The sequence below is a fragment of the Neovison vison genome, chromosome 10 (genome assembly GCF_020171115.1).
Source record: "Neovison vison isolate M4711 chromosome 10, ASM_NN_V1, whole genome shotgun sequence".
Taxonomy (NCBI): domain Eukaryota; kingdom Metazoa; phylum Chordata; class Mammalia; order Carnivora; family Mustelidae; genus Neogale; species Neogale vison.
The window spans coordinates 1664064-1687248 of NC_058100.1; the positions used below are offsets into that span (position 1 = coordinate 1664064).

The 23185-nt window shown below is 54.7% G+C and overlaps 1 protein-coding gene across 9 annotated transcripts in view; it reads right to left on the reverse strand.

The window, feature by feature from the left end:
- The window catches only part of GON4L (gon-4 like), a 65833-nt gene that overhangs the window by 13627 nt on the left and 29021 nt on the right, over positions 1-23185 (reverse strand). For 7 of the 9 annotated variants that reach the window (XM_044266520.1, XM_044266519.1, XM_044266518.1 and 4 more), the window contains 9 exons: positions 20265-20457; positions 15311-15412; positions 10185-10225; positions 9401-9504; positions 6916-7114; positions 6294-6380; positions 5069-5237; positions 3570-3714; positions 1954-2104 (listed from right to left, as the gene is read on the reverse strand). In XM_044266520.1, coding sequence (XP_044122455.1) covers positions 1954-2104; positions 3570-3714; positions 5069-5237; positions 6294-6380; positions 6916-7114; positions 9401-9504; positions 10185-10225; positions 15311-15412; positions 20265-20457 — 1191 coding nt within the window. Of the gene's footprint in view, positions 1-1953; positions 2105-3569; positions 3715-5068; positions 5238-6293; positions 6381-6915; positions 7115-9400; positions 9505-10184; positions 10226-14624; positions 14662-15310; positions 15413-20264; positions 20458-23185 lie in introns of those variants that run through there. The other 2 variants (XM_044266523.1, XM_044266524.1) reach the window with 2 other exon arrangements.

Sequence of the window (23185 nt, forward strand, 5' to 3'; positions counted from 1 at the left end):
ACCGGGTCCCCGTCACTAGAAAATTAATCACACTGGACCCAAACTGAAGCATCCACAGCACCAGAGAATCCCAAAACACTGAAGAAAAGGAAAAACCCTATATGCTCCTGGGGCAGGGGGACTGGGGGGTGGTGGGGCGGGGGAAGGTCACACAGGTTCAAGGCATTAAATCACTAGCAACAAGAAAATGGAGCAAGGACCTTAAAACTTTCTAATAAAAGTGATGTCTACCCTCATTCTAGACCCACTGAAAGTAGAGAGCAGAAAAGGGATATACTTTTAAAGTTTTTGAAAACTTTACATTTTAAATAATTAAATTCATCAGAAATACCAAAAATAAGACAGAAAGGTCTTACGTAGCCTTCCCCCACTTAACGGTAAGACCTTGTGTCCCACGGTGACAGTGGTCACACCCACAAACAGGGAGACGCTGCCTCCGGGCCTGTCCACATAGCGTGAAGACCGGGCCCACAGGCGATTTGAATCTACACACCTGTCTCTCAAGCACTCTTGCCCAGAATGCCATGAGGATGTGCTCCAGTAAAAGAAGGAAGGAGAAAAGCTAGAAAGAGGGGGGCTCGGGGACCAGGAGCACACACACGGGAGAGAAGCAAAACGAAGCCCTAATGACGGGGGAGAGAAATCCCAAGAAGCCAAGAAGCCAAGAAGCCGTCGGTGCAGCAAGGCTTAGAGGGAACGGGCCAGGGGAGCCGGGGACAGGCTTCCGCAGGAAGCGGAGAATGACAGCACCGACATCGTCTGAACAGTGACCAGAGACTCCCAGCACAACAGCAAACTCCAGCGTCCAACAGCAAGTACACAGCTCCGGAGACCGCCCCCCCCGCTCCCCCCCGCACAACTACCACCTCCACAGAAACACGGCGGCGGCGAAGCAGTCACGCCGCACCACACAGCTCGGCTGGCAGCAAACACGTATCACGCCTCTACTGTAAGCCTGAATCCCATCTCTAGGGCGAGAACCGGGGGCAGGGGACGCCCGTGATGACAGCAGGGCTGCGGCGGTGGGAGGCCCGAACCTTTGTCGTCTGTGTCGTGCTTTAATAAATAAGGCTTCAATCCGAAGCACTGAGGGGCGGCAACGACAGGCACATCCAGATACAGACGCAGACACACCACCCCTCCAAACCTCAGCACGGAACAGGGAGAAAAATATTCTTCGTAATAAGCCTCACAGAACTACGGATTCTTTCTTTAAAGATTTTCTTTATTCATTTGATGGGTGTGGGCAGACTGACACAAACGAGCAGGGGCAGAGGGAGCGGGAGAAGCAGGTGCCCTGCTGAGCAGGGAGCCCGACACGGGACTCCATCACAGGACGAGATCAGGACCTGAGCCAAAGGCAGACCCTTAACGACTGAGCCCCCAGGCGCCTCCATTTGACTCTTCAAATCACTTAAACAATTTACCTTCCACGTAATATACACTTGTAACCGTGACAGACACACCTACATAGAAAACGTAAGGAGGAGGATAGGGCAGAGTGTTGTCTCCGGAAGCTAGTGGGAAAAAGACAGAAGGAGCGGCTGGAGGGAAACATGAAGTCGAGAAGTATTTTAAAAGTTGGAATAATTCTGGAGAACCTGGGCGGCTCAGTGGTTAAGCATCAGCCTTCAGCTCAGGTCAACATCCTGGGGTCCTGGGATCAATTCCCAAGTCAGGCCCCCTGCCCCGCGGGGAGCCTGCTTCTCCCTCTCCCTGCCACACGACCCTCACCCCACCACGCCGCCCATGCCCGCTCCCAATCTCTCTCTCTCTCCAAAAAAAAGGTTGGAATAATTTCATTTTTTAGGAGAAATTACTGTAACAGAGGAAAAAGATGATCCCCCAGAGGAGAACAAGGGTCAGTGTCCCTGGAAAGGCCAGAGGGGGAGCGACGCAGCTCCGGTGGCAGGAGCCAAGGCCCTCGGAGTGGGGTCGGCGGGAAGCACGCACCTTGATGATGTTGTCGGGGGCCCGGTTCATGTTCAGGTTCTTGATCCTGCCCGTCAGCTGGTGGGCGGTCTTACAGGTGAGGAGGTACTTGCTGATCAGCAGCTTAGGAAACTTGGTTCCTTCAAAGTGCTTCAGCCCTAGAGCCAACAAACTGAGAGAGGACCCATGGCCTCAGTCTCGCCGCCCTCTGTTCTGCGGAACGTGCTCTCCCCGGAGCAGCCCGCAGCCTACGCCCCAAGGCTTGCACGCCTCGTCTTGTGCAGGCCAGTGGCTCCCGACAGAGATCGGAGGCGGCTACCGACAGGCAGGAAGCACGACCACCCAGACGCGACCAGGAGCTCCCGCTCAGGTGGGAAGAGGGCAAACGGGCGGAGACGACTAAACAATACCAGATCGGGACGTGCTTCATGCCAGTCGTACCGAAGAAATTCAAAGGGAGGAGGATGGGGCTAACAGAACAAATGTGAAGGGAATACTGGGCGCGGTGTGAGACGTAATAAACCGGGACTGAGACCGCGTCCCAACCTAACCTAGCCACCGCGGTTCGCAGGCGGCACTGGCCAGTACGCACCAGGAGCCCAACCATGTTCCTGACCTTTACCAAATAACCCCACGCTTGAGAATTTACCCAAAGGGTTAAACTCCAAAGCCTGCTTCTCCGTCTCCCACTCCCCCTGCTTGTGTTCCCTCTCTCGCTGCGCCTCTCTCTGCCAAATAAATGATTATCTTTAAGAAGAAAAAAAAAAGCTCATGCACAAAGATCCATGCTGGAGCCGCATGGGGGCGGCAGGGCCAGAGGAGAGAGAACCAACGTGGCAGATAAAGGGGCCGTCCCAGGGCCGTGCAGGATCGCTTGAGAAGACAACACACAGAAACTACAAGAAGGACGGCGCTCCAGCCCAGAGCACTGAAAAACAATTTCAAGGTGTTAGCTCAAAAAAAGCAAAACAAAATTATACTTAAATTGCCAAAAATTACATGAAAAATCATTGGGGGTGCGGGGCTGGCTCAGTCGGTAGAACAGGACTCTCAGTCTGGGGTTGGGACTCCGAGCCCCAGGCAGGCTGCAGCGCTTACTTTAAGAAAAAAAAGAAAGAAAGAAAAGAAAATCATTTCCATGGGGTGGTGAGGATAATGGATAAAAATGTTTTCCCTGAGAGACTATGGACTCTGAAAAACAATCTGAGGGGTTTGAAGTGGCGGGGGGGGGGTGGGAGGTTGGGGTACCAGGTGGTGGGTATTATAGAGGGCACAGCTTGCATGGAGCACTGGGTGTGGTGAAAAAATAATGAATACTGTTTTTCTGAAAATAAATAAATTGGGAAAAAAAAATGTTTTTCCTTTGAAAAATGTTCTCCAATAGTACTGTGAGATGGGTTTTTTCACAATGGGGGAAAAAACGTTCAAATGTTTCCCCAAAGGGCACTCTGTTCCCCACAGAGAGCAGTGTCCGCCCCGCTGGAGCACACCCACTGCAGAGCCGCCCGGCACCCCGTCCCGGCCTCTGGTCTCCCCTGCCCGTGCTGGGTACCACGCGCCCGGCCGCCCCCACGCTCCTCGAGAGAGAGAACCAGGTCTTCTCCTCAGGGCCTCTGTCCCCCACAGCAAACCCTTACTTGTCCTCGGCCTTGGTGAAGAAAATCTTATCCTGGGGGTTCTTCGCCTTCAGAGAACACACTGGAAGGAGCTCCGGGTACATGAAAACCTTGCTTGTGGCCAGGGTCCATGCCACTTGTTTTGGCAAACAGGGAAATTCATCTCCTGTGAGGAAACAATACTGTGGTAAATGAAATTCCAGAACAGAAGCTTCTGAGTGCGTGTTGGCATCTGGCCAGCACTGCCCAGACCTGGTGGGGGGTCCCCACCTCTCACCCAGACATGGGGGGTCCCCACCTCTCACCCAGACATGGGGGGGTCCCCACCTCTCACCCCAGAGAAGCTCCCAGCATCTTCACGGCCTGACACACGCCCATGGGGAGTCCCCTGGGCACGACTAAACATGGACACGCGCTCTCTTCCCTCGTCGGCACGGACATCTGTGACGGGGCGGGTGACCCCTGGCACACAGAGTGTCCGCGGACATTGCTGCCTCCGCGACTCCCCAGCCCCCCAAAGTCCTTGGAAGGACCGGCGACAACGCCCGCTTTCTTCCAGAATAAGGTGCCAACTGCGTTCATCTCCCTCACCAGCCTGGGATTCCAGAGTTTATCTGATCTGATTCTTACTTAACTTCCATTAAGTCCTCCCAGATTCCTCTTGGGGTTGGGAAGAAAAACCATAAAAGGTTGAGGCAATTCAGTCTCACTTGTTTCTGCCTTGCTGCCCGCGCCTCTCAATTCCAGGCCCGTCTACTGTCCAGACACAGAAAGCAACGCCATCTCCACAGGTCTCCTTCCAAAAACGGTGTTTCCATAGCCCCAGGAGAAAACCCCAGGACACTGTACGTGTTATTAGCAGGCCACGATCCTAGGTTTGCTTTACCACCAGAGAGCTAAGGAAGTCGTCGGAGTTCCTTAATGCACCTGAACTCAACTCCGGTCAGCGTAAGGCTGAGTCTGGGATTCCAAGCCTCGACTCATCTGCTACGGCAGGAAACTAATTAGAAGCTATTATTCACTTTAAGGGAACAGCCAACATCTTCTCAAAAATTACTAACAAATGCACGGTAGAAAGCAAACGCACACAAGTGTTTACAGCAAATGTACAACATCTCTAATTTGTGTCCAATTCGCAAATCAACATTTCATTCAAAACGGAGGAACCGCTGCCACCACAAAGGGAAGTACAAGGACCTCAGTAACACGAAGGACGAAAGCTGACCGCAACCCAAATTCAAGCACCAGCCTTTCCTCCTCCCCAGACCCCAGCAGCCGGGCTCCTGCCGCTCCCCGCCCTCACAGGCGCCCCGGATCCCGTCCCTGCCCCCCGCCCCCTGCCCCGTGCTGCCCAGCGGCGCGGCCCTCACGGAGGCCGGAGCACCATCACGCCCTCCGGGACCGCAGGCAGCGGGTACCGGGACGACATCACAGAGGCCCCGACTCCCGGGAAGGGAGGTTCGTGACAGATCCCCAGCTCTCCACACAGGCAGAGGGCAGAGGCGAGCGCGGGCCCCTACCGGTCTTCTTGACGGCTTTGCGAGGGCTCCAGTCGGCGCTGACGTGCGCGCTGACGTCCTCGACGAGCCGCACCGCCCCCAGCAGGTTGCAGGGCTGGAACGAGGTCTGGAAGCCGGGAATGGCCTGGTGGAGCGCGATGGAGCTCTGCGCGAAGGTGCCCAGCTCCTTCTGGGGAGTCAGAGCACAAAGCACAAGCCTCAGCCCCACACACGTAAGACGAGCAGCCTCACCGGCCTCCGAGAGGAGACGTGTCCTCCGTGCTGGAGGACAGGAGCAGATACGAGTCCTCACAAAGCCCTCCGTGCCTGACATCGCCCCATTAAGACTACGCTTTGGCGGAGTCCCGGACACTTAGGGATTGCGTTTGGGACGCGCGTCTGTTCCTGTTTTACTCCGCAGCCTTCCGGATGGTCCAGCTCCAAGACTGAGAACGATTTAAATTTTCTGTCTTTGGTTTCTCTAAAGAACACCCAGATAATTTCAAAATTAAAAGCCCTTCCTCAAAAATACTTTAAGATGGCATGACCAAGATTAATTTTATATATAAAATAATAATGTTGAACCTAATGAATACGTAATGAATTCAATAAAAAGAACAAAGGTACTGGGGCGTCTGGGTGGCTCAGTGGGTTAAGCCTCTGCGTTCGGCTCAGGTCGTGATCCCAGGGTTCTGGGATTAAGCCCCACATCGGGCTCTCCGCTCAGCGGGGAGCCTGCTTCCCCCCCTCTGCCTGCTTGAGATCTCTGTCAAATAAATAAAACCCTTTAAAAAAAAGAACAAAAGTACCAAAAACCCAAGAAGTCAAGGTGGATCTAAAGATGAGGAGGAGGAGAGGTGCCTGGGGGGCTCAGTCAGTTGTGCATCTGCCTTCAGCTCAGGGCATGATCCCAGGGTGCTGGGATCGGGGCCCGCATCAGGCTCCCTGCTCAGCGGGCAGTCTGCTTCTCCCTCTGCCTGACACTCCCTCTGTTCGTGCACATATTTCTCTCAAATATATAAATAAAATCTCTTTAAAAGACGAGAAAGAAGACCCGATCAGAGGAATGGTCGTAGGGGAACTGGGTAGGCTCTCCGGCCCTACATGGGGTAGGAGGCGGGTTCTCAGCAAACAGAGGAAGCCACGGGAACAGCTGCCAGGACGCCCTGAGTGACCATCTAAGGGAGGTGACCCCTGGGCTGACGGACACCCACGTCTTTAGAGTGCAGGACACTTGGAACCTTACAAGAAATATCCTGGTGGTACTGGCCTCTGAACTGAGGTTGGGGTTGGAGGCGGCGAGAAGGTGAATCTGCGTCAAGAGCTGAACATGCTGGGAAGGGAAAGAGAATAACAGGGTGACGCGTTACGGCGCGGCCACTTCCGGAACCCAGAAGACCTCACCAAGATGTCTGCGACACCACCGCACGCTTTACTTTCCAAAGACACGATGAGACTGGCACCGTATCTTGGTGTGAATTTCTCAGATCTGCTCCCCCAGAGCCAAATGACAGGAACAGGAAGTTCAACTTCAAACCCGAGGGACTGACACTAGAACTCCTCCAGCAAGCTAGGCTGTGAAATTCAGAATGGGACACGGAAGACTCTGAAACGTGTAGCCCAGGGGTGTGAGGGTCGCCGCGTGCATTCGCGTGCCGCCCGCCCACAAGGACACCAAGGCGATGCCCTGTCAAGGTCCTCAATGCTGTGAAGATCCTAGGGCCATGGGATTTCAGGGGGCATCGAGACACCGGTTCCTGATGGTCAGAACGTGGCAAGCTGCTGGCCCTGTGCCGGCCTGGGACACCCCAGCCCCGAACGGCCCAGCCCCCGACGCCCCGGCCGGAGCCCGCCGAGGTCGACCTGACCTGCTGCATCTGCTGCTGGAGGCGTCCCCTCTGCGCTGGGTCCAGAGTCAGCGTCTGACGGACCTTCTCCACCAGCGGCTGCGCACGCTCTGCCTCGGGCACCTGCCGGCCCGACGCCTTCCGCAGCTTCAGCTGCTCCAGCTGCTCCTTCACCGTGCGGTGCTGCTCGTTCAGCAGGTTGGCCAGCGGTTCCTCGAACCTGCCCAGCGAAGACGACCGAACGCGTTTCCCATGGCTGGTCACACGCCCAGCCGCCCCGATGGAGCACTGAGGCCCGCACGCGCCCACCTCCTGCGAACCCCACATCCCACCCGAGCCAACGAGCGCCGGCCTACCCAGGCTCTCCCCAGAGCTGTCGGCACTAACCCAAGTAAGACAGCTCTGGGCCGCACACCCCCCACTTTCCACCACCGTCCTCTGAGCGACAGGCTGACAGAGCAGACATCACACAGCACTCCAGGAGCAGAGCCGTCTGGGCAACAACGCACTCAAAGAGCCAAGGGGAAGAACTCATCACCCCTGAGTCCCGCTGACACCCACGTGCCCCTGGAACATGTTTCCAGTGGCGACACCGAACCTTCTCCAAGTCAGCATCTGTTCCCTAATCTCCCCAGGAGCCCCCCAGGTCCAGCTTCTGCCCTCCGGCCACTCCATCCACCTAGGGTGCCCTGCCTTCCTTTCTTAAAGAGTCAGAGACCTGGTATGAAGCAAGAAGGGGACACACTGAGCCACAGGACAGCTGAACGGGACAATGAGAAGCTGCCCCCCACACCAGGAATAGACCCTCTTGCAGCCCCCCACGCCCCACCCCTCCCTTCAGCTGTCTAACCCACCCGCCCACCCCTGCCTCCCAGGGAGAGACCGGCCAGTGCTGAAGCAGGCGTCCACAGACCCCACTGGCAGCATTAAGGGTGAGCAGATACCCCACGCAATCAGGACAAAACCAGCTCGAACAGGTGCGACCAGCGGGGTACCCTCCTGCACGAAAGCCTCCAGACTGGAAGGACAGTTCAACGATGACTTTCCTACAGCCTCTGCAGATAAAAGTTCTGGGTCCATTTAAGCATTTACTGCAACTATGGACAAGTGCAGGGTAAAAACCCGAACACAAGGACACTCCTCTGTACGACGTGTACTGAGAATGGAAAACTCTCCAACATCTGTGCTCCTCGAAGGGCAACAGAGAAACAGAAACACTGAGAAAGCAGACAAAGCCCAAACTGCCTGCCCTGCTGTTCGGAACAGTACCGAGTGGGTTGGTAAGGGACACAGAGAGCCCACTTTCCCCACGAGATCTTACTTAGTCAAAGACTAGCCAGGTTTGCGGACACAGCGGAAAGGGCAGCAGGCGCGGCCCCTGCAGATAAACCAAACCCAGGCCAGGGACAGCTGACGGTCAGCCAGGCCTTTAACGTAATGCTCGAAATCCCAAATCCGAAGCCCCCCACACACAGCTCATCAGTAGCGCTGACGCGCGTTTCCAGGCAAACTGAGCATGAGGGCCTGCAGTGAGTGAGTCAAATAAAGACTCCGAAATCTTGAAACTGTCTCCCCGAAAAGTAAGCACGGGAGGCAACGGTGTTAACTCAATGGGGGTCCCGTTCCCATCGTTTACCTGCATCAAATCACCAGGGAGCACTTTGATGTCTTACAACTTGTCAATTATACCCCAATAAAGCCAAAACACAACAAGGGGCGGTGGGATCCTGAAACCCTGTGTGGCCCCACCCCGGGGTCTCCCAGACCGCAGTGCGAGCCGCGCCCCCAGCTGTTACGCAGCGGTTGGTCCCTTGTCTCTACCACAGGCACATCTGCGGCTCTGCGGGGGGAAAGGACCAGGCAAACCCGGGGCGAGCGGCCCCCGTGGGCCTCTGCGCTCTGCTCTGCTCCACACCCGCCCGGAGCCCCCCCCCCCCCCGGGCATGTCTGCCTCCGCTCAGGGTAGCTCCCCGTCCGCCGGAGCACACGTGCGTTCTACAAAGCCGTCGCACAAACAGCGAGCACTGGGGCCTGCGCCGTCTGCGGGGAGAAAGGAGGCCCGGCTTTGCCGGAGGGGTGGCCGCGCCTCGGCAGCAGAGGGCACCCGCACAGGCGGCTCAGCCGCCCCCAGCCGACCAGCATGCTTCCCGTAGCATCCACCCGATGCCTGCGGCCAGCAAGGAGAACAAAGGGCCACTCGGGCGCTGGTGGCAGGGGCAGCTGCTGTGGCTGGCCACGGGGTCCTCGCGCCTCTCCAGGACCAGTCACCCGGAGAAGCTTCTGCGGACGCCAGCTCCTGCTCTCTCCCCCTTCCCAAACAGACGCAGCCCGGGCTGCCGCTGCACTGCCCCACGGCAGGGAGGCTTGTTCCCGGGACACCCATCCCACGCGGGGCTGCGCAGCCCTCCCGCAGCGACCGCGGGCGCCGAGCGACGATGGGGACTTGTGAGGAGTGAGGGGACACACGCTCCCCCGTTCTGCAGCTCAGCCTGTCTGGCCAGCCTACCGCAGGGCTTGTGGGGTATTGAAGCTCGGCCGGGGCTCAGCCGCGCGCTCCTCCTCCTCCGGGCCGTCATCTTCCACGTTGGAGAGTCCCATCTCGTCCTGGAACTGAGGGCATGGGGTGGAACTGAAGGAGGGTGATCCTGGGGAAGGGGGCATGTGGAGGTCCCCCAGCAGTGAGCAGGGAAAGCAAAAACTACAGTCTCCAGGGCGCTAACGACACTGGGACCCAGCACAAGCTCCCCCAGACCTGCCCCACGTCGGGGCAGCCGCGGTCCTGCACACGGCTGGCTGGCCGCTAGCCCGGAACAAAGTCTCTCGGTCAGCCACTGGCAATGGCAAGGACAGAGCACAGAGAGCTCAGAATGGTCAGAAAGAGTGTTCAAGAGACAAGGCTATGAGAAAGGTACGTATCTGTGCCCAGAATAATCTAAAACCTAATTTGCAATCTTTACGATGCACCGAATGATGGTTGCGGAGGCCGTCCAGAGTGCGTGAGGAACTCTGTACTAAGAACACCCTGCCCATGGACAGCCAAGTTGTCAGTGAGCAAAACCCCCTCCCACGACACCCGCTCCCGAGGGGGCTGAAGGCGGACTGGCTTGGCCAAACCAGCCTGGCCGGGGGGGGGGGGGGGGGGGGGGGGGGGGGGGGGGGGGGGGGGGGGGAGCCCGAGGGAGGAGCCCGAGGGAGGAGCCCGTGGTGGGAGGAGCCCGTGGGAGGAGCCCGAGGGAGGAGCCCGAGGGAGGAGCCCGTGGGAGGAGCCGCCACTGCGCGGCTCTACTTACAGTTTCGAAGAGCTCTTCCATCAGCTCGTTCACCTCCTTCTCTGAAAAGAAGCCAAACGGTGCAGTTGGCGCAGGTGGGTCTCCGTTCCCACAGGCTCCACAGAGACACTGTGTCTTGTTTCCAGCAAGACGTGGGACAAAACCCTCACATCTGTCTGTCATTCAAACACATTCACTGACTCCCAGCTGTGCCTCAGGTGCTGTTCTAGATGCTGGGACACGGGACAGAGCTAACAGTCTCATAGGGCACCGGGGTGGCTCAGTCGGTTCAGTATCTGACTCTTGATTTCAGCTTGGGTCACGGTAAGGAGATTGGGCCCCATACTGGGCTTTGCGCTGGGCATGGAATCTGCTTAGGATTCTCTCTCTCTCTCCTCCCTCTGTTCCTCCTCACCCCTTCACCAGGATCCCTTTTCTACAAAAAACAAAAACTAAAACTAATCATCTCACTTTGTAGAAGCTACATTTCCAACGGGGAGACGTGTAGGAAAGCGAGCCGGGGGACTTCACAGTAAGGACAAATCATAGTTTGCTGGCCTAGCCTACTGAACGGAGTTACAAGAGAGGTCCCAATGGCCCTGTCTTCGGACCCGAACTATAAAGCAGCTCCACCAATGACTGAGAAGACCCAGAAAGCACACTTACCAAATCGGTAAATCGTATAAAGTTGAAAGGGATTGCTAGACCAACTGATGACAGACTCAAAATTTCGCATTTGTCAAATTACTGGAATGAAACTTAGTGGGACAAATTTAAAGTCTTACGTTAAGAATTTTTTTAAAAATCAGTTTAAGTGCACAAAAACACGAGATGGCTCAAAAAAGTCTGAAAAAGATCTATTATGGTGACCTCAAGTTCAGTGTGACACAGCTGCTCTGAAGCAGCCCAAGTCCCCAGGAAGACAAGCGTGTCGTGGAGCTAGCAGAGGCTCAGACCACGTCCAGACACCCAGACGCGTCTGTGATCTCTTCTGCAAAAGCCCTTCTTAAGAGGGCATTAAAAACTTAATGCTGTGAAGATGTGGACGACATGAAATTCTGATGAGAAGGTAAAATGGAGGAAATCCACTTTGGAAAAAATCTGACCATTTCTTCTAACACTAAGCATACACCAGCCCGACCAGTGATTCCGTGACAGCCGCCCCATGAGGAAAGAAGCATTTGTCCAGGGAAGGTCTGCACGGGAACGTTCTGAGCGGCTTCATTCACGACAGGCAAAAATCAGCCACACCCAGGTGTCCATTAACAGCTGGGAATGGATTTGTGTATTTATACTATGGACTCCCACCCAGCAATAAGAGGGGAAAAAGCAGCAAGACGTACCTCCGCAGCTTTATGCCGAAAGAAGGTTTACGCAAGACAGCGCACGCTATGATCCCACTGACATCAAGCTCTGCAACAGGCAGATCTAATCCGCTGCCGAAAAAACAAGCGACCCGCGGATGCCTCAGGGAGGACGGTGAGGGGAAAGATTGAGAAGGGGTCCGAGGGAGCTTTCTGGGGTAACAGCTCCATATCTGGGACCCTGGGGGCCCACTGGGGCTGGGTACGCGGGTGGAAGCACACCGAACCTCACTGAAAGTGTGTCTAACACACTGTGCAGAAAGTTACCTGAAAAGAGAAACTGTTGATAAATACTGGCCCGAATGAATGATATGCAAATGCAGAAGGTCTGGGAGGGGGTGCGCCTCCCTCTACAGCCTCCTTCTACAGCCCACTCCTTCTGCGCCTCCTTCTACAGCCCACTCGGAAATGCATGAGAAAACCCACGCAGACTAACAGACTGGACAGAGCGACAGGTGGACAGCTGCGCGGTCAAGCAAACGGACCAGAACTTACGTTCTTACGTTAGGAATTTTTTTAAAAATCAGTTTAAGTGCACAAAAACGTGAGATGGCTCAAAAAAGTCTGAAAAAGATCTATTATGGTGACCTCAAGTTCAGCGTGACACAGCTGCTCTGAAGCAGCCCAAGTCCCCAGGAAGACGGGGGGTGTGGGCGTTCAGGGTAAAATGCTTTCAACTTTGTTATGAATTTTAGAAGTTCCATTAAAAACGTATTGGGGGGGCGCCTGGGTGGCTCAGTGGGTTAAGCCGCTGCTTTCGGCTCAGGTCATGATCTCAGGGTCCTGGGATGGAGCCCCGCATTGGGCTCTCTGCTCAGCGGGAAGCCTGCTTCCTCCTCTCTCTGTCTGCCTCTCTGCCTGCTTGTGATCTCTCTCTGTCAAATAAAAATCTTTTAAAATAAATAAATGAATAAAGTATTGGGAGAAAAGCTTCTCAAAAACTAAAGGCCAGGGGCTCCCGGCTGGCTCAGTCAATTAGGGACCGACTTAATCCCAGCTCAGGTCTTGATCTCAGGGTCGTGAGTGCAAGCCCCACACTGAGTTCCACACTGAGCGTGGAGCCTACTTAACTAAATTTAAGTAAAAAAACAAAGGCCAGAATCCAGAGGATGGTGGCTGGGGTAGTGAGAGGTCTGGGAACTGCTGCATTTAGAAAACTGAAGCAACTTGTATGTTTGGCACAGCAAATAAACACGCAGGAAAAGAAACACCTTTTACTGTGCACACTGGCAAGCAAAGTACACTTTCCAGCAACAAAGGAGAAGCAGGACTGTAACAGGTACACGCAGATTCAGTAAGGGAAATGCCGGCTGAGGAGGTGCTCCACGATGAGGACGTGCCGCCCTCGGGACTGAGGAGGCCCCGGCACTGGAGGTCACCCAGACACAGAAAAGCTGCACACAAATTCTCAAGCGGGAGAAAAACACATGACCCCAGGAAGATTTCCAAACTCTTGAGTTTCTATGCTTTTTTTTGTGACCCACCTAAGTGTAGGTGGCTCAGTTGGTTAAGCAGCTGCCTTCGGCTCAGGTCATGATCCCAGTGTCCTGGGATCGAGTCCCACATCGGGCTCCTTGCTCGGCGGGGAGCCTGCTTCTCCCTCTGCCTCTGCCTGCCATTCTGTCTGCCTGTGCTCGCTCTCCCCCCCCCCCGATGAATAAATAAAAATAAATAAAATCTCTAAGTGTAAGTCTCTCTCAGGACCAATAATAGTGACACCAGACATGAGAGGACGAGGGGCGGGAACAAAACTGGAATTCCGTCCCAGTTCTTACGTACCATCACGGACCCCTATGACAAGGATGGCCCTTCAGTCAGGCGACCCAGAAAAGGTCCCTATCTGCCTGGCCAAATCCCGACCACGGGCTGCATCAGCACGAACGCCCCAAGAAGCTTGCAGGCTGGGGGAAGACGGACAGGATAGACAGGACAGACAGGGCCTGAGCAACCGGGAGAGAGGCGGGCACTAGAAGAACACATCATCCAGTGTGGAGTGCAAAAACCGTGCTAACTGGCGACAGTCTTCCTGAGCAGCTCTGTGTAACGTGAAGAAAGAGACAGACACACAGACAGGGAAGGCAAGTGCACTCCAGGCTGGGAGCCAAGCCCAGAGAGGGCCGACCTCCCCGCTTCCAGCGCGGACGCTGCAACACCAGCATTGGTGGAGCAGGTGCCCCGGCAAAGCACCTTCCCTCGGCTTCCGACGCTAGACTTGGGGGTGTTCAGACTCCCTAGACCCTGCACCGCTTTCACACAGCCGAAATCCTCAAAATCTTTTCGTCGTACACTGAATCCCTTCAACACTTCCTCTAACCCAAATCGTCCCAACACAGCAAATAAGGGAAAACCTTCATAGAAGAAAAGGCATTCTCATTCCAAAAAGAAGACCAAAGAGGAAACGAAGCAACAAACTAGAATGACGGTCCCAGGGGATCGAGCTTGCAGAGTCTGTCCGCACCGCGCGTCTGGGCGCCGGTAAAGCTTCCCCCACGACCTGCTCAAGAGCCCAAAGCTCGGCCTCACGTGCTGCGTGTAACAGTGCAGCTCAGGCTCACGCACACGCTCGATGAAAGCCAGTGCCGCCTGGGGTGCCAGGGTGCTCAGTGGGTTAAGCCTCTGCCTTCGGCTCAGGTCATGATCTCAGGGTCCTGGGATCAAGCCCCCCATTGGGCTCCCTGCTCAGTGGAGGGTCTACTTGTCCTTCTCCCTCTGCTGCTCCCCCACGCTCATGTGTGAGTGCTCTGTCTTAGATAAATAAAATGTTTAAAAAATTAATACTTTCTGAAATGTGTATTTTCTACCATTGACAACATAGCCAGTAAAGTAATTTTTTAAAAAATAACTTGAACCAAGTCAAGTCACCGAGCTGTGCTCCATGATTCCAATCTTGCTCTCTTTACTCATCAAATGGGTACGTTAAAGTGCTGTTAAACCAACGCAGTATTGCCAAAATTCACATTAGTTCCTATTAATCTCCTTTCAAAAGCTCTGAGCTCTTTTTGACAGATGAAAACTCAAATTCAAGGCTCTCCGGGATCTCAACACTGCCGGCTTCCGCACCCCCGCACCCTCCCAGCTCTATAACCGAGCGACTCACCCTTTTCCAAGCGCGATAATGTTCTCCTGCACGTCTGCGCTCGCTGGGTCTCTTCTACCTACCTGTAACATCCACCAGTCTCCGTTCACCTCAAATTTCGTGTCTTTCAAGGATTTTATTTTTAAGTCATCTCTACACCCAATGTGGGGCTCAAACTCACAACCCCGAGATCAAGAGTCACATGGTCTACCGACGGAGCCAGCCAGGCGCCCCTCCCTCCAATTTTCTTCCTCCTCCTTCAAAGCGGAGATAAAACACCTCGTCATGTGAGTCCTTCCCCAGCCCACCCACCCTACGTCCACCATCCACTGGGAGATTAAACCCTCTTTTAGGCCACTGGGCACCTTACGCACAAGCCATCGCAGCCCCTATCACTTTGCAACGTAACTCCGTCTGTCTCCCCTACTCGGGCTGAGGCCCCATGGGGTGCAGGCCATGCCCGATTCATTCTGGGATCACAGATGCGACCCCCGCCAGAGCCCAGACTCAGGGCAGGACTCGGAGCCGTACTTGGACGACGAACAGGCTCTGAGACACAGGCGTAAATCTAAAGAGCTACACAAAGAAACGGTACGACAAGCCTCGGTGTCCCCCTCGGAGGGGCTGCGGCGTCGGCCTGCACAGTCCGCCCGGTAGGCTCGGCAGATGCGGGGGGTGAAGAGATGGCCTCGCGGGAGCGGACTCACTAGTGATCCTCACGGCGCGGTCGGTGCGGAAGTCCTCCGTGTCGGGCTCGTCCAGGTCCTCCAGGAAGTTATACTCGGGGTCGTCATCGTCATCGGCCTCGTCTAGGAAACAAGGACTTCGGACACTTACTCCCCGCTCGGAACTCCTCGGATGAAAATGTCAGATTTTCAGCTAAGACTGTTCCACTAAAGTTTTTAAAGAACTTCTTCTCCCCAGTGTGCTCGCCCAGCTCGTTGCCCACAGCGGACACCTCCCACCCAGTGTCGCCCGTAAGCCAAGTTCTCTCCTTCCTGCAGAGAAGACGTAAGTCTGCCGAAACACCGCAGGAGCCGGAGAACTGAACACGTCATTTACCTCGGTGGCCCCACCTGCCCTGGTGCACCTCGCAAAAACGCTGCTGGAAAACCGTGTACAAAGGGGCGGACGGTGAAGGAAAGGGGACCCTAGCTCCCTACAACTTGGGAAGGGCTCGAATTCTGGCGCCGGAGCCTGAAACAGGACGCGTGTAAAACGTGCACGTGCAGGACCGCGCACAACCGAGCCGAAACAAACGTGGCAACCCTCAGCATGGGAGGTGCCTCCCTCCTCCTCCCTCCCTCCGGTGAGACTCAGAAGTGACTAAGAACACACCAAAGTACTGAACACTTGTCACGTCACGGCCCAGAACGAGGGCCGTTTCTCTAACGCTGGTGCGATGACTCGTCGGTGAAAACTGTGAGGGGGTCACTGAATTACAGAATTGTTACATTATCAGGTGGTCTACGTTATGAAGTTCCCGGACAACTCTAGGCAAGTGCTGTCTGGAGGAACATTCCAGGCTGTCGGAAATGTCCTGTGCACGCCTGGCTCAGTCACGGCAGCTCCTGGCGACAGGCGGCACCTGAGAGCCTGGAATGGGGCGAGGACAACCGAGGGGCTGAAATAAAACAGGAAACGGGCGCCTGGGCGGCTCAGCTGGTGAAGCGTCTGCCTTCGGCTCAGGTCTGCCTTCTCTTGTCGTTGCATCGAGTCCCGCATCAGGCACACCGCTCAGCAGGGGGCCTGCTTTTTCTCTGCCCCTCCCCCTTCTTGTGCGCGCGCGCGCACTCTCAAATAAATTAATAAAAATCCTTAAAAAAAAAATAGAAGGAAAAAAACCTCTGCCACACGGAAATAACTAAATTCCTCGCTACTATGTAGCATACATAGTTCGCAAGAGACATAGTCTCTATGTGTCACAGTGGAAAACTGAATTCCATCGTTAAGTCAAAGAAGCAGGTTGCAGACACAGAACAATGCGCACACACCGTTCCTCTCAGGACAAAAGTACTGAGGTGAGTACGTACTTGTCTAAATACACAGCAAATCACTACGAAGCATTAATGTACTCTCCTCTCTGGATCCTTCCATATTATTTCCTTTTTTGGTAATAAATTAATATCTTTCATTAAAAATAAAAATATATACACCCAATTTTGATTCATAGTCACTGGGATTTCTGTACAGTTTAGCCCCTAACTACCCTGATGTCTTCACTGCACATTTATACTCAAGTTATGTTAATTTGCACCGTGTATAATGCAACTATTTAAATGTCAGTCTTTTTCATCCATTTGTGCATTTATGCTCCCCATAAGGTTCTTCAAACCCTCACGAAAGGAACCCTGTCTCCCCCGTCCCTACAGCACCCTGGACGTCGGCATCTTCACAGCAAGCTCTGCACAGACGCGCCGAGGGGAGCGTGCCTGGGTTCGGAGCTCCATCTGTTCGTGTGCAAGAACCACAGCAGACAGCTTCTGCCCACACCACACACGTGGGTCGGCCCTTATTCTCGGAGCACCTGTTTGCCACACACGTGGGAGAGTCATTCAGGAAGGTCTCTTCTGAGTTCTTAGCTTTTACCTCCTTGGTGGTGGCACCTGCCGTGTCACCCCTGACTGATGGACAAGGTCGGCTCCCCCACCCCGCCCCGCTGAGCTCTGCTTGCTGTGCGCTTCCAGATTCTCATTTTTAGTAGCATGCAGATCCCACGGCAGGAGAACACGCAGGAAGAGCCACGCGGGCAACAGGAGAGACCACAGATGGCTGGCCCGCGGCTCTGGCTGTCTGCGTGGCACTATTCGCTCTCCGCAGCACTCAGTAAGGTCAGCCGGTAGGTAGGACGGTCCACACCTTCCTACTCTTCCATTCTTCTGTCCTGACACGTGAACAACAGCAGCAAATACGGAGTTTTACAGGAGGACTGTCCCCCTCCCCACCAGCCCCACAAGCCGTCACCGCACTTGCGCAGTCCACCCTGACCGCACGCGCTCACGCCTCCCAGGCCGGCAGCTTCCGGTATTTAGGGGGCAGCAGGACGGGATCCCTATGTCACAGCCACCAAGGACTCTGACTCAGCGACAGGTGAGGCCTGGAACCCGTGCCTGTGACCATGACAAGCCGGCACGCCACACACACACGACCGTGATTCAGGCTCTTGGGGACAAGGCCAGGAGCAGCACTGCCTCGGGCTCCCAAACGCCTGACACCCAAGGCCCTGCCTGGCCTTTCCTCCTCAACGGCCACCATCTCGGCTCTTTCAGCCAAGCCGGTGGGAATCAGGGAAAATCAGGGGACGAGCTGCTGCCATCACGGATAAAGCCGTGAGGACCTGCCTTTGTTCTGGCCACTACTGTGTTTTAGCTTGGGTCTAAGGACAAAAGGAGGCAGAGCGTGCTGACGAAGGGTCACACCCATTCCACAAAGGCTTTCTGTCCCGGAGCCTTCCTTGAACCGCACACCGTCCGAGGGCAGTAAGCTGGACTCGAATTCTAGCAGCATAATAAACTGATTTGGCAACATGGGGCCATGCAACAAAATTCTCGAAGATTTCTGTGAAATGGACAGAACCACATCTGTCCTGGTCACGGCCTTCTGCAGAGACTCAGCCTTGGTGTCATGGAACGTGGGTCGGTTGGTAGAAAAAGGCAGTGTCGATAAGCAAACATCAAGAGATTTATAAATCCTGAAAAACACCTGCAATCCCTCTGGATCGCGAAACCATCATGGTGGGGAGGGGCTGTCACAGTTCCCTTTATTCCGGTGTGATTTCTCCCCACTGTGTTGTTCCCGTAGTTACAGTGCAGGGACTAGAAGACTCCTCGGAGGACATGTGCTCTCCTGGCACCTCCTCTCCTCACCGGCACTGCTGCCCAACATCCTTCCGAGGCCCCGCTCCATTCCCGCCTCCCGCGGAGTGGTCTCCGAGCCCCCCTCTGCTGGAACATGGTCTCCCTCTCGCCAAACGCTGCAACAGCATTCATGCCACCGCCACAGTCGAGGTTTGCTCACCTTCATTCATACGACTTGCTCTGTGCATCTAACATTGGACCAGGCACCGTTCGTGAGCATTTTAATCTATGCCGTGATGATTACGCTCCTTCTGTCTGGTGACCTTAGCACCGTCTCGTGAAAGGAGAGCAGCCAACACTTGCCGAGCCACAGATCACGTAAGGAAAAGCTCCGTGATAGAGATTCAAGACTCACTCTGCTTCTTTCACTTCTGCTGACTCCCTCCTGCCTGACCTGCGCGGACACTCACTCCATCTCTCTGCACGGGAACCAGACCTCCTCTCGTTTATCTTAAAGCGTGACTCTTCCCCACCTGCGAATCATACGTGGCTGTTCTTAGACGACTGGAAAAAGAGTAAGGATGTGCTCTGCTTGCACGCGATTCGAGTGTTTAAGAACGTGTGCGTCTTCCACAACACAGCTGAAAAGAACATTCTGGTCACTCTCCGCTGAAAAGTCAAAAAGGATAAAGAACAAAATTTCCCCGATTCCATCAATAGAACGTGACATCACCTGAAATGACTATAAACAGAGACAATCCCTCACATCATGCAAATCTACAGAAGTTTATGGCATCAAATGAGGCCCAATTCCCACTAAATACACACCAGATCCCCGACGACAACCGTCCTACGGTTTCTGTCACTAAACGGAAGTGGGGAGTCTGAGTCGCAGCCCGACACCACACAGGCTGCAGCAGGAAGAAGCCAACGCTGCTCCTGCCTGAGCGAGGAGTGTCTCCTGTCTGCCCCGCTTCTGGAAACGCCATCACTTCTGGAAAGGCCATCGCTTCTGGAAAGGCCATCGCTTCTGGAGACGCCATTGCAGCTTCCGCACCACGATGCCCCGCAGCCGCCGCGCACCGCAGCACCGCACGCCCACAGCGTCCGGGGCAGCACGTGCGGCACCGAGACCGCGGGCTTGTGATGGAGCCCAGCCCCCGTGAGCTGTCCCTCTGGACTGTGAGGAGCAGCCTATGGCTCTGAATCCTGACGCTGAGACAGAGCAGGACCTCGACGGTGCGCCCAGGACCACAGGAAAACCACAGGCGTGAGGATGGAATCGACAGACAGAAAGGAGCACAGACAACGGCTCCGGGGATGGAACGAGGCCCTGCGACAGGGGGCTCTCCTGCCCGGCCCCGGTCCCGGTCCGGCTCCAGGCAACTCGCATTGGGCCTGGCGGTGGCACGGGCGTTAGGAGAACCCTAACGAGCGTGCATCTCCGAGTGGTCCCTGCGTGCTCAGGAACCACAGACAAAATCACTTCAGCTTTTACCTGTCAGGGACGATCCTTCGCATCCCAGAGACTCCCCAAGGGGCTTGTGAGCAGCACCCCAAAAGGACAAGAGCCAGTGATCCTGTGATAGCGACAGGTGCTGAGGACCAGGGCTGCGCTGTGGGGTGACTTCTCGAGTCATGTGTCGCACACTGGAAACTAACGGGACATGTGCCAACTGTCCTCGAAGAGGACATGTGCCCCAAAGGGAAGGGCACTTAACTACTGATTTACAGCAAATTCCGAGTGACATAAATTAAACTCAGGGAACCGAGAACACCCCCTTCCTCTATGCTGCTGGCTAATGAAAATGTCACCACAGAGATAGCGGACAGAGCAGGTAGAAAATGCCCAGACCCCACTTACCCTCGTTTCCCACATCATCGTTCATGAGCCCCCCCAGCCACACCTTCCAGTCCTCGTCGTCTGCGGTATTGGGGTCATACATGTCTGGGGTGATGTCTGGAGCCCGGAGCTCTGCCTCTAGCTGCCCCAGGGGAACGTCTTTCAGAGGCATCTTAGAGCGGGTTCGGAACGCAATGAGGCTGTCGTCCATGGGCTTGCCGACAAAGAAGGGATAACACATGTCACTCCGCGCCTGGGGCTTCCCGACTCGCCAAACCTCCTCGGACCTGCACCCTTTCCTCCCTGCCTTAAATCACGAGGTCTCCCCTCAACAATTTGGGTTTCTAATTCTTTGAGAGACTTTAAGGACAGTGATGTCAGTTTTCAAACCGACCTCTCAGAAACGTCTAGAGCAGCTTTTCCAAGACACAATTCTTTTCCAAGACACGATTTACCATCAAATTCATACTTCTGAAGCGTATGGAGGAGTGCATCTTGCTGTACCCACAGAGCTGGGGGCCATCACCAGTATCCAACTCCAGGACATTTCTCCGTACCCCAACCCTGCTGGCGTTCGCTCCCTCCCCGCCCCCGACCAGCACTCGCCTCCCGGCTGTCTGCGGGTCTGCTCAGGCTGGACGTTACACACGGGGACTCCTACAGGATGTGGCCTTTTGTCTCTGGCTCTTTACTTAGCCTGACGCTTTCGGTTCATCCGCACGCAGCGGGCGTCCGCACCGCACTCCCGCACCGCACTCCTCCTCACTGCGGACGACACCCCTTCCACACTTCGGTGCGGGAAGCCCGTGCTGTTTCCACTTCGGGAAAGCTTATGTGCGGAGTGCCACCAAGAACACCTGTGCACCTGCTGTGGCCTGGACATACGTTTCGCATTCCACTGGAGCCACACGGGAGCCGCAGTATCTCTGCGGAACCACCGACCTACGGGTTCCGCAGCCCCAGCGGCATCGCGGGAGGCCCTCCGTTCCTCCACATCCCTGCCAACACCGCTGTTCTCCACCCTTTTCCTAATAACCAGCCTAGCGGGGGGAACTGCTACCTCGCACTTCCCACGTGCAATTCCCGGCACCGAGGGTGGGCATGCTTCCGCGCGCTCGCGGCCCGGTGTGTGTCTTCTTCAGAGAACGAGCTCCGCACAGACTCTGCCCTCTTCCGAATGGGTTGTCTTTTCATTACTGGGTCATAAGTGTCATCATATATTACAGAAACAAAGCCCGTCGTCCTTTGCTTTCCTCTAAGAGTTTTCTACTTCGAGCCCTCATCCTTAGGTCAATGACCCGTTCTGCATTAAGTTCTGTAACTGGCAGGAGGCACAGGTACTTTATACTTCCGGACGCGGCGTCCCAGCTGCCCCGGCACCGTCTGCCGAAAAGACTACTGTGGCACCATGACTGGTCGTGGCATGCGAGTCCAAAATCAGTCGGCCGTGAACGTAAGGATTTACTTCTGGACCCTTGACTCTATGCCACTGATCCACAGGACTGTTCTTCTGCCAGTACCAACCTGTGTTCGCCGCTACTAGGACTCGGTAATAAATTTTACAGGAAGCATAGACCTCCGACTTGTTTTTTCAAGATTGTTTTAGCTATTCTGGGTCCCTTGCATTTCCACGTGAATTACAGGATAAGCCTATAGATTTCTGCCCCCAAAAAAGCAGCAGCTGGGATTTGGAGAGGGACGTTAGGAAGTCCTCCCTGGATGCCTGCAGCCACCTCCTAACAGACTCCTGGGTTTCCTCCCTCGCTCTCTTCCAGAGTCCTGCCCACACCGCAACCACAGCGAAGTGTTTAATGTCAATCAGAAACTATCATACAAAGCTTTTCAAATGTGAAAATAAAATATAAACTCCTTATTGTGTTCCTAAGACCCTCATGACCTAGCCCCTGCCCGGCTCTCTGTCCTTACCGCTACTCCTGTCCTCCACGGCCCCCGGGCGTCAGCTTGTTCCTGTGTCTGCCACACATCAAAGCTGTTCCCACGTCAGGGACGCTGAATGCGCTGTCTCCTCTGTACGGGACACTTTTCCCAGACCGTTTAGATGCACGGCTCCTTCTCATTCAGATCTCAGCTTAAATGTCACCTCCTCAGAAAGCCTTTTTTTTTTTTTTTTTTTAAAGATTTTATTTTTAAATAATCTCTACCCGACATGGGGCTCGAACTCACAACCCCGAGACCAAGAGTCAGATGCTCCACTGACTGAGCCAGCCGGGCGCGCCCAGGAGCTGCTGCTGGATTTCCAGGGAAGCACCGTGGGGGGCGCTGCCCGACTTCTCGGCTCTCATTTAGCTCGTGGCACTGAGCGCTACTGGAGATCACGTTTGTGGCGCCTCTCTCTCTCCAACAGACTACAGCCTCCGAGAGGAAAGACCGCTCTCTTGTACACTGCTATTCCCCAACTTCCATCATTTGAGACGTGTACGTATAAATGGTTGTACAAAACACTGTGACCCCCCAAACACTATTACACACCCCAAAGCAGTGATTAGGTTAAATGACCCTTTCGAAGTGTTCCACTCACCATTCTCTTTTTAAATTTTCAGACAGACCTATTTTTCATTAACCTACAAGACTGGTGGAGAAACCCCAAAACATTGAAACAAATTGCCTAACTGGGATTCAGAAAGTCAGCAGCTGACAGTGACCAGAGTCGCGACTTTTCAAGCAAGAACAAGCAATGAATGCTAAAACTGGTGGGCAGAAAGATGTCTGGCCTCAAAGGATATCCCCCTAAGATACATATTAGTGAATTTAACAAGGAAAAATAGCATCACGATGAGGAAATCAAGCAGGCACCACCATAACCATGAGATCCCAATTCACACAACAGGTGCCACATGCCTCCTGATTTGATGCACGGGAAAGGATGTGTCGATTCCAGGGTGTCTGTGAGGATGTCACCGGAGTCTAACTATGAATACCAG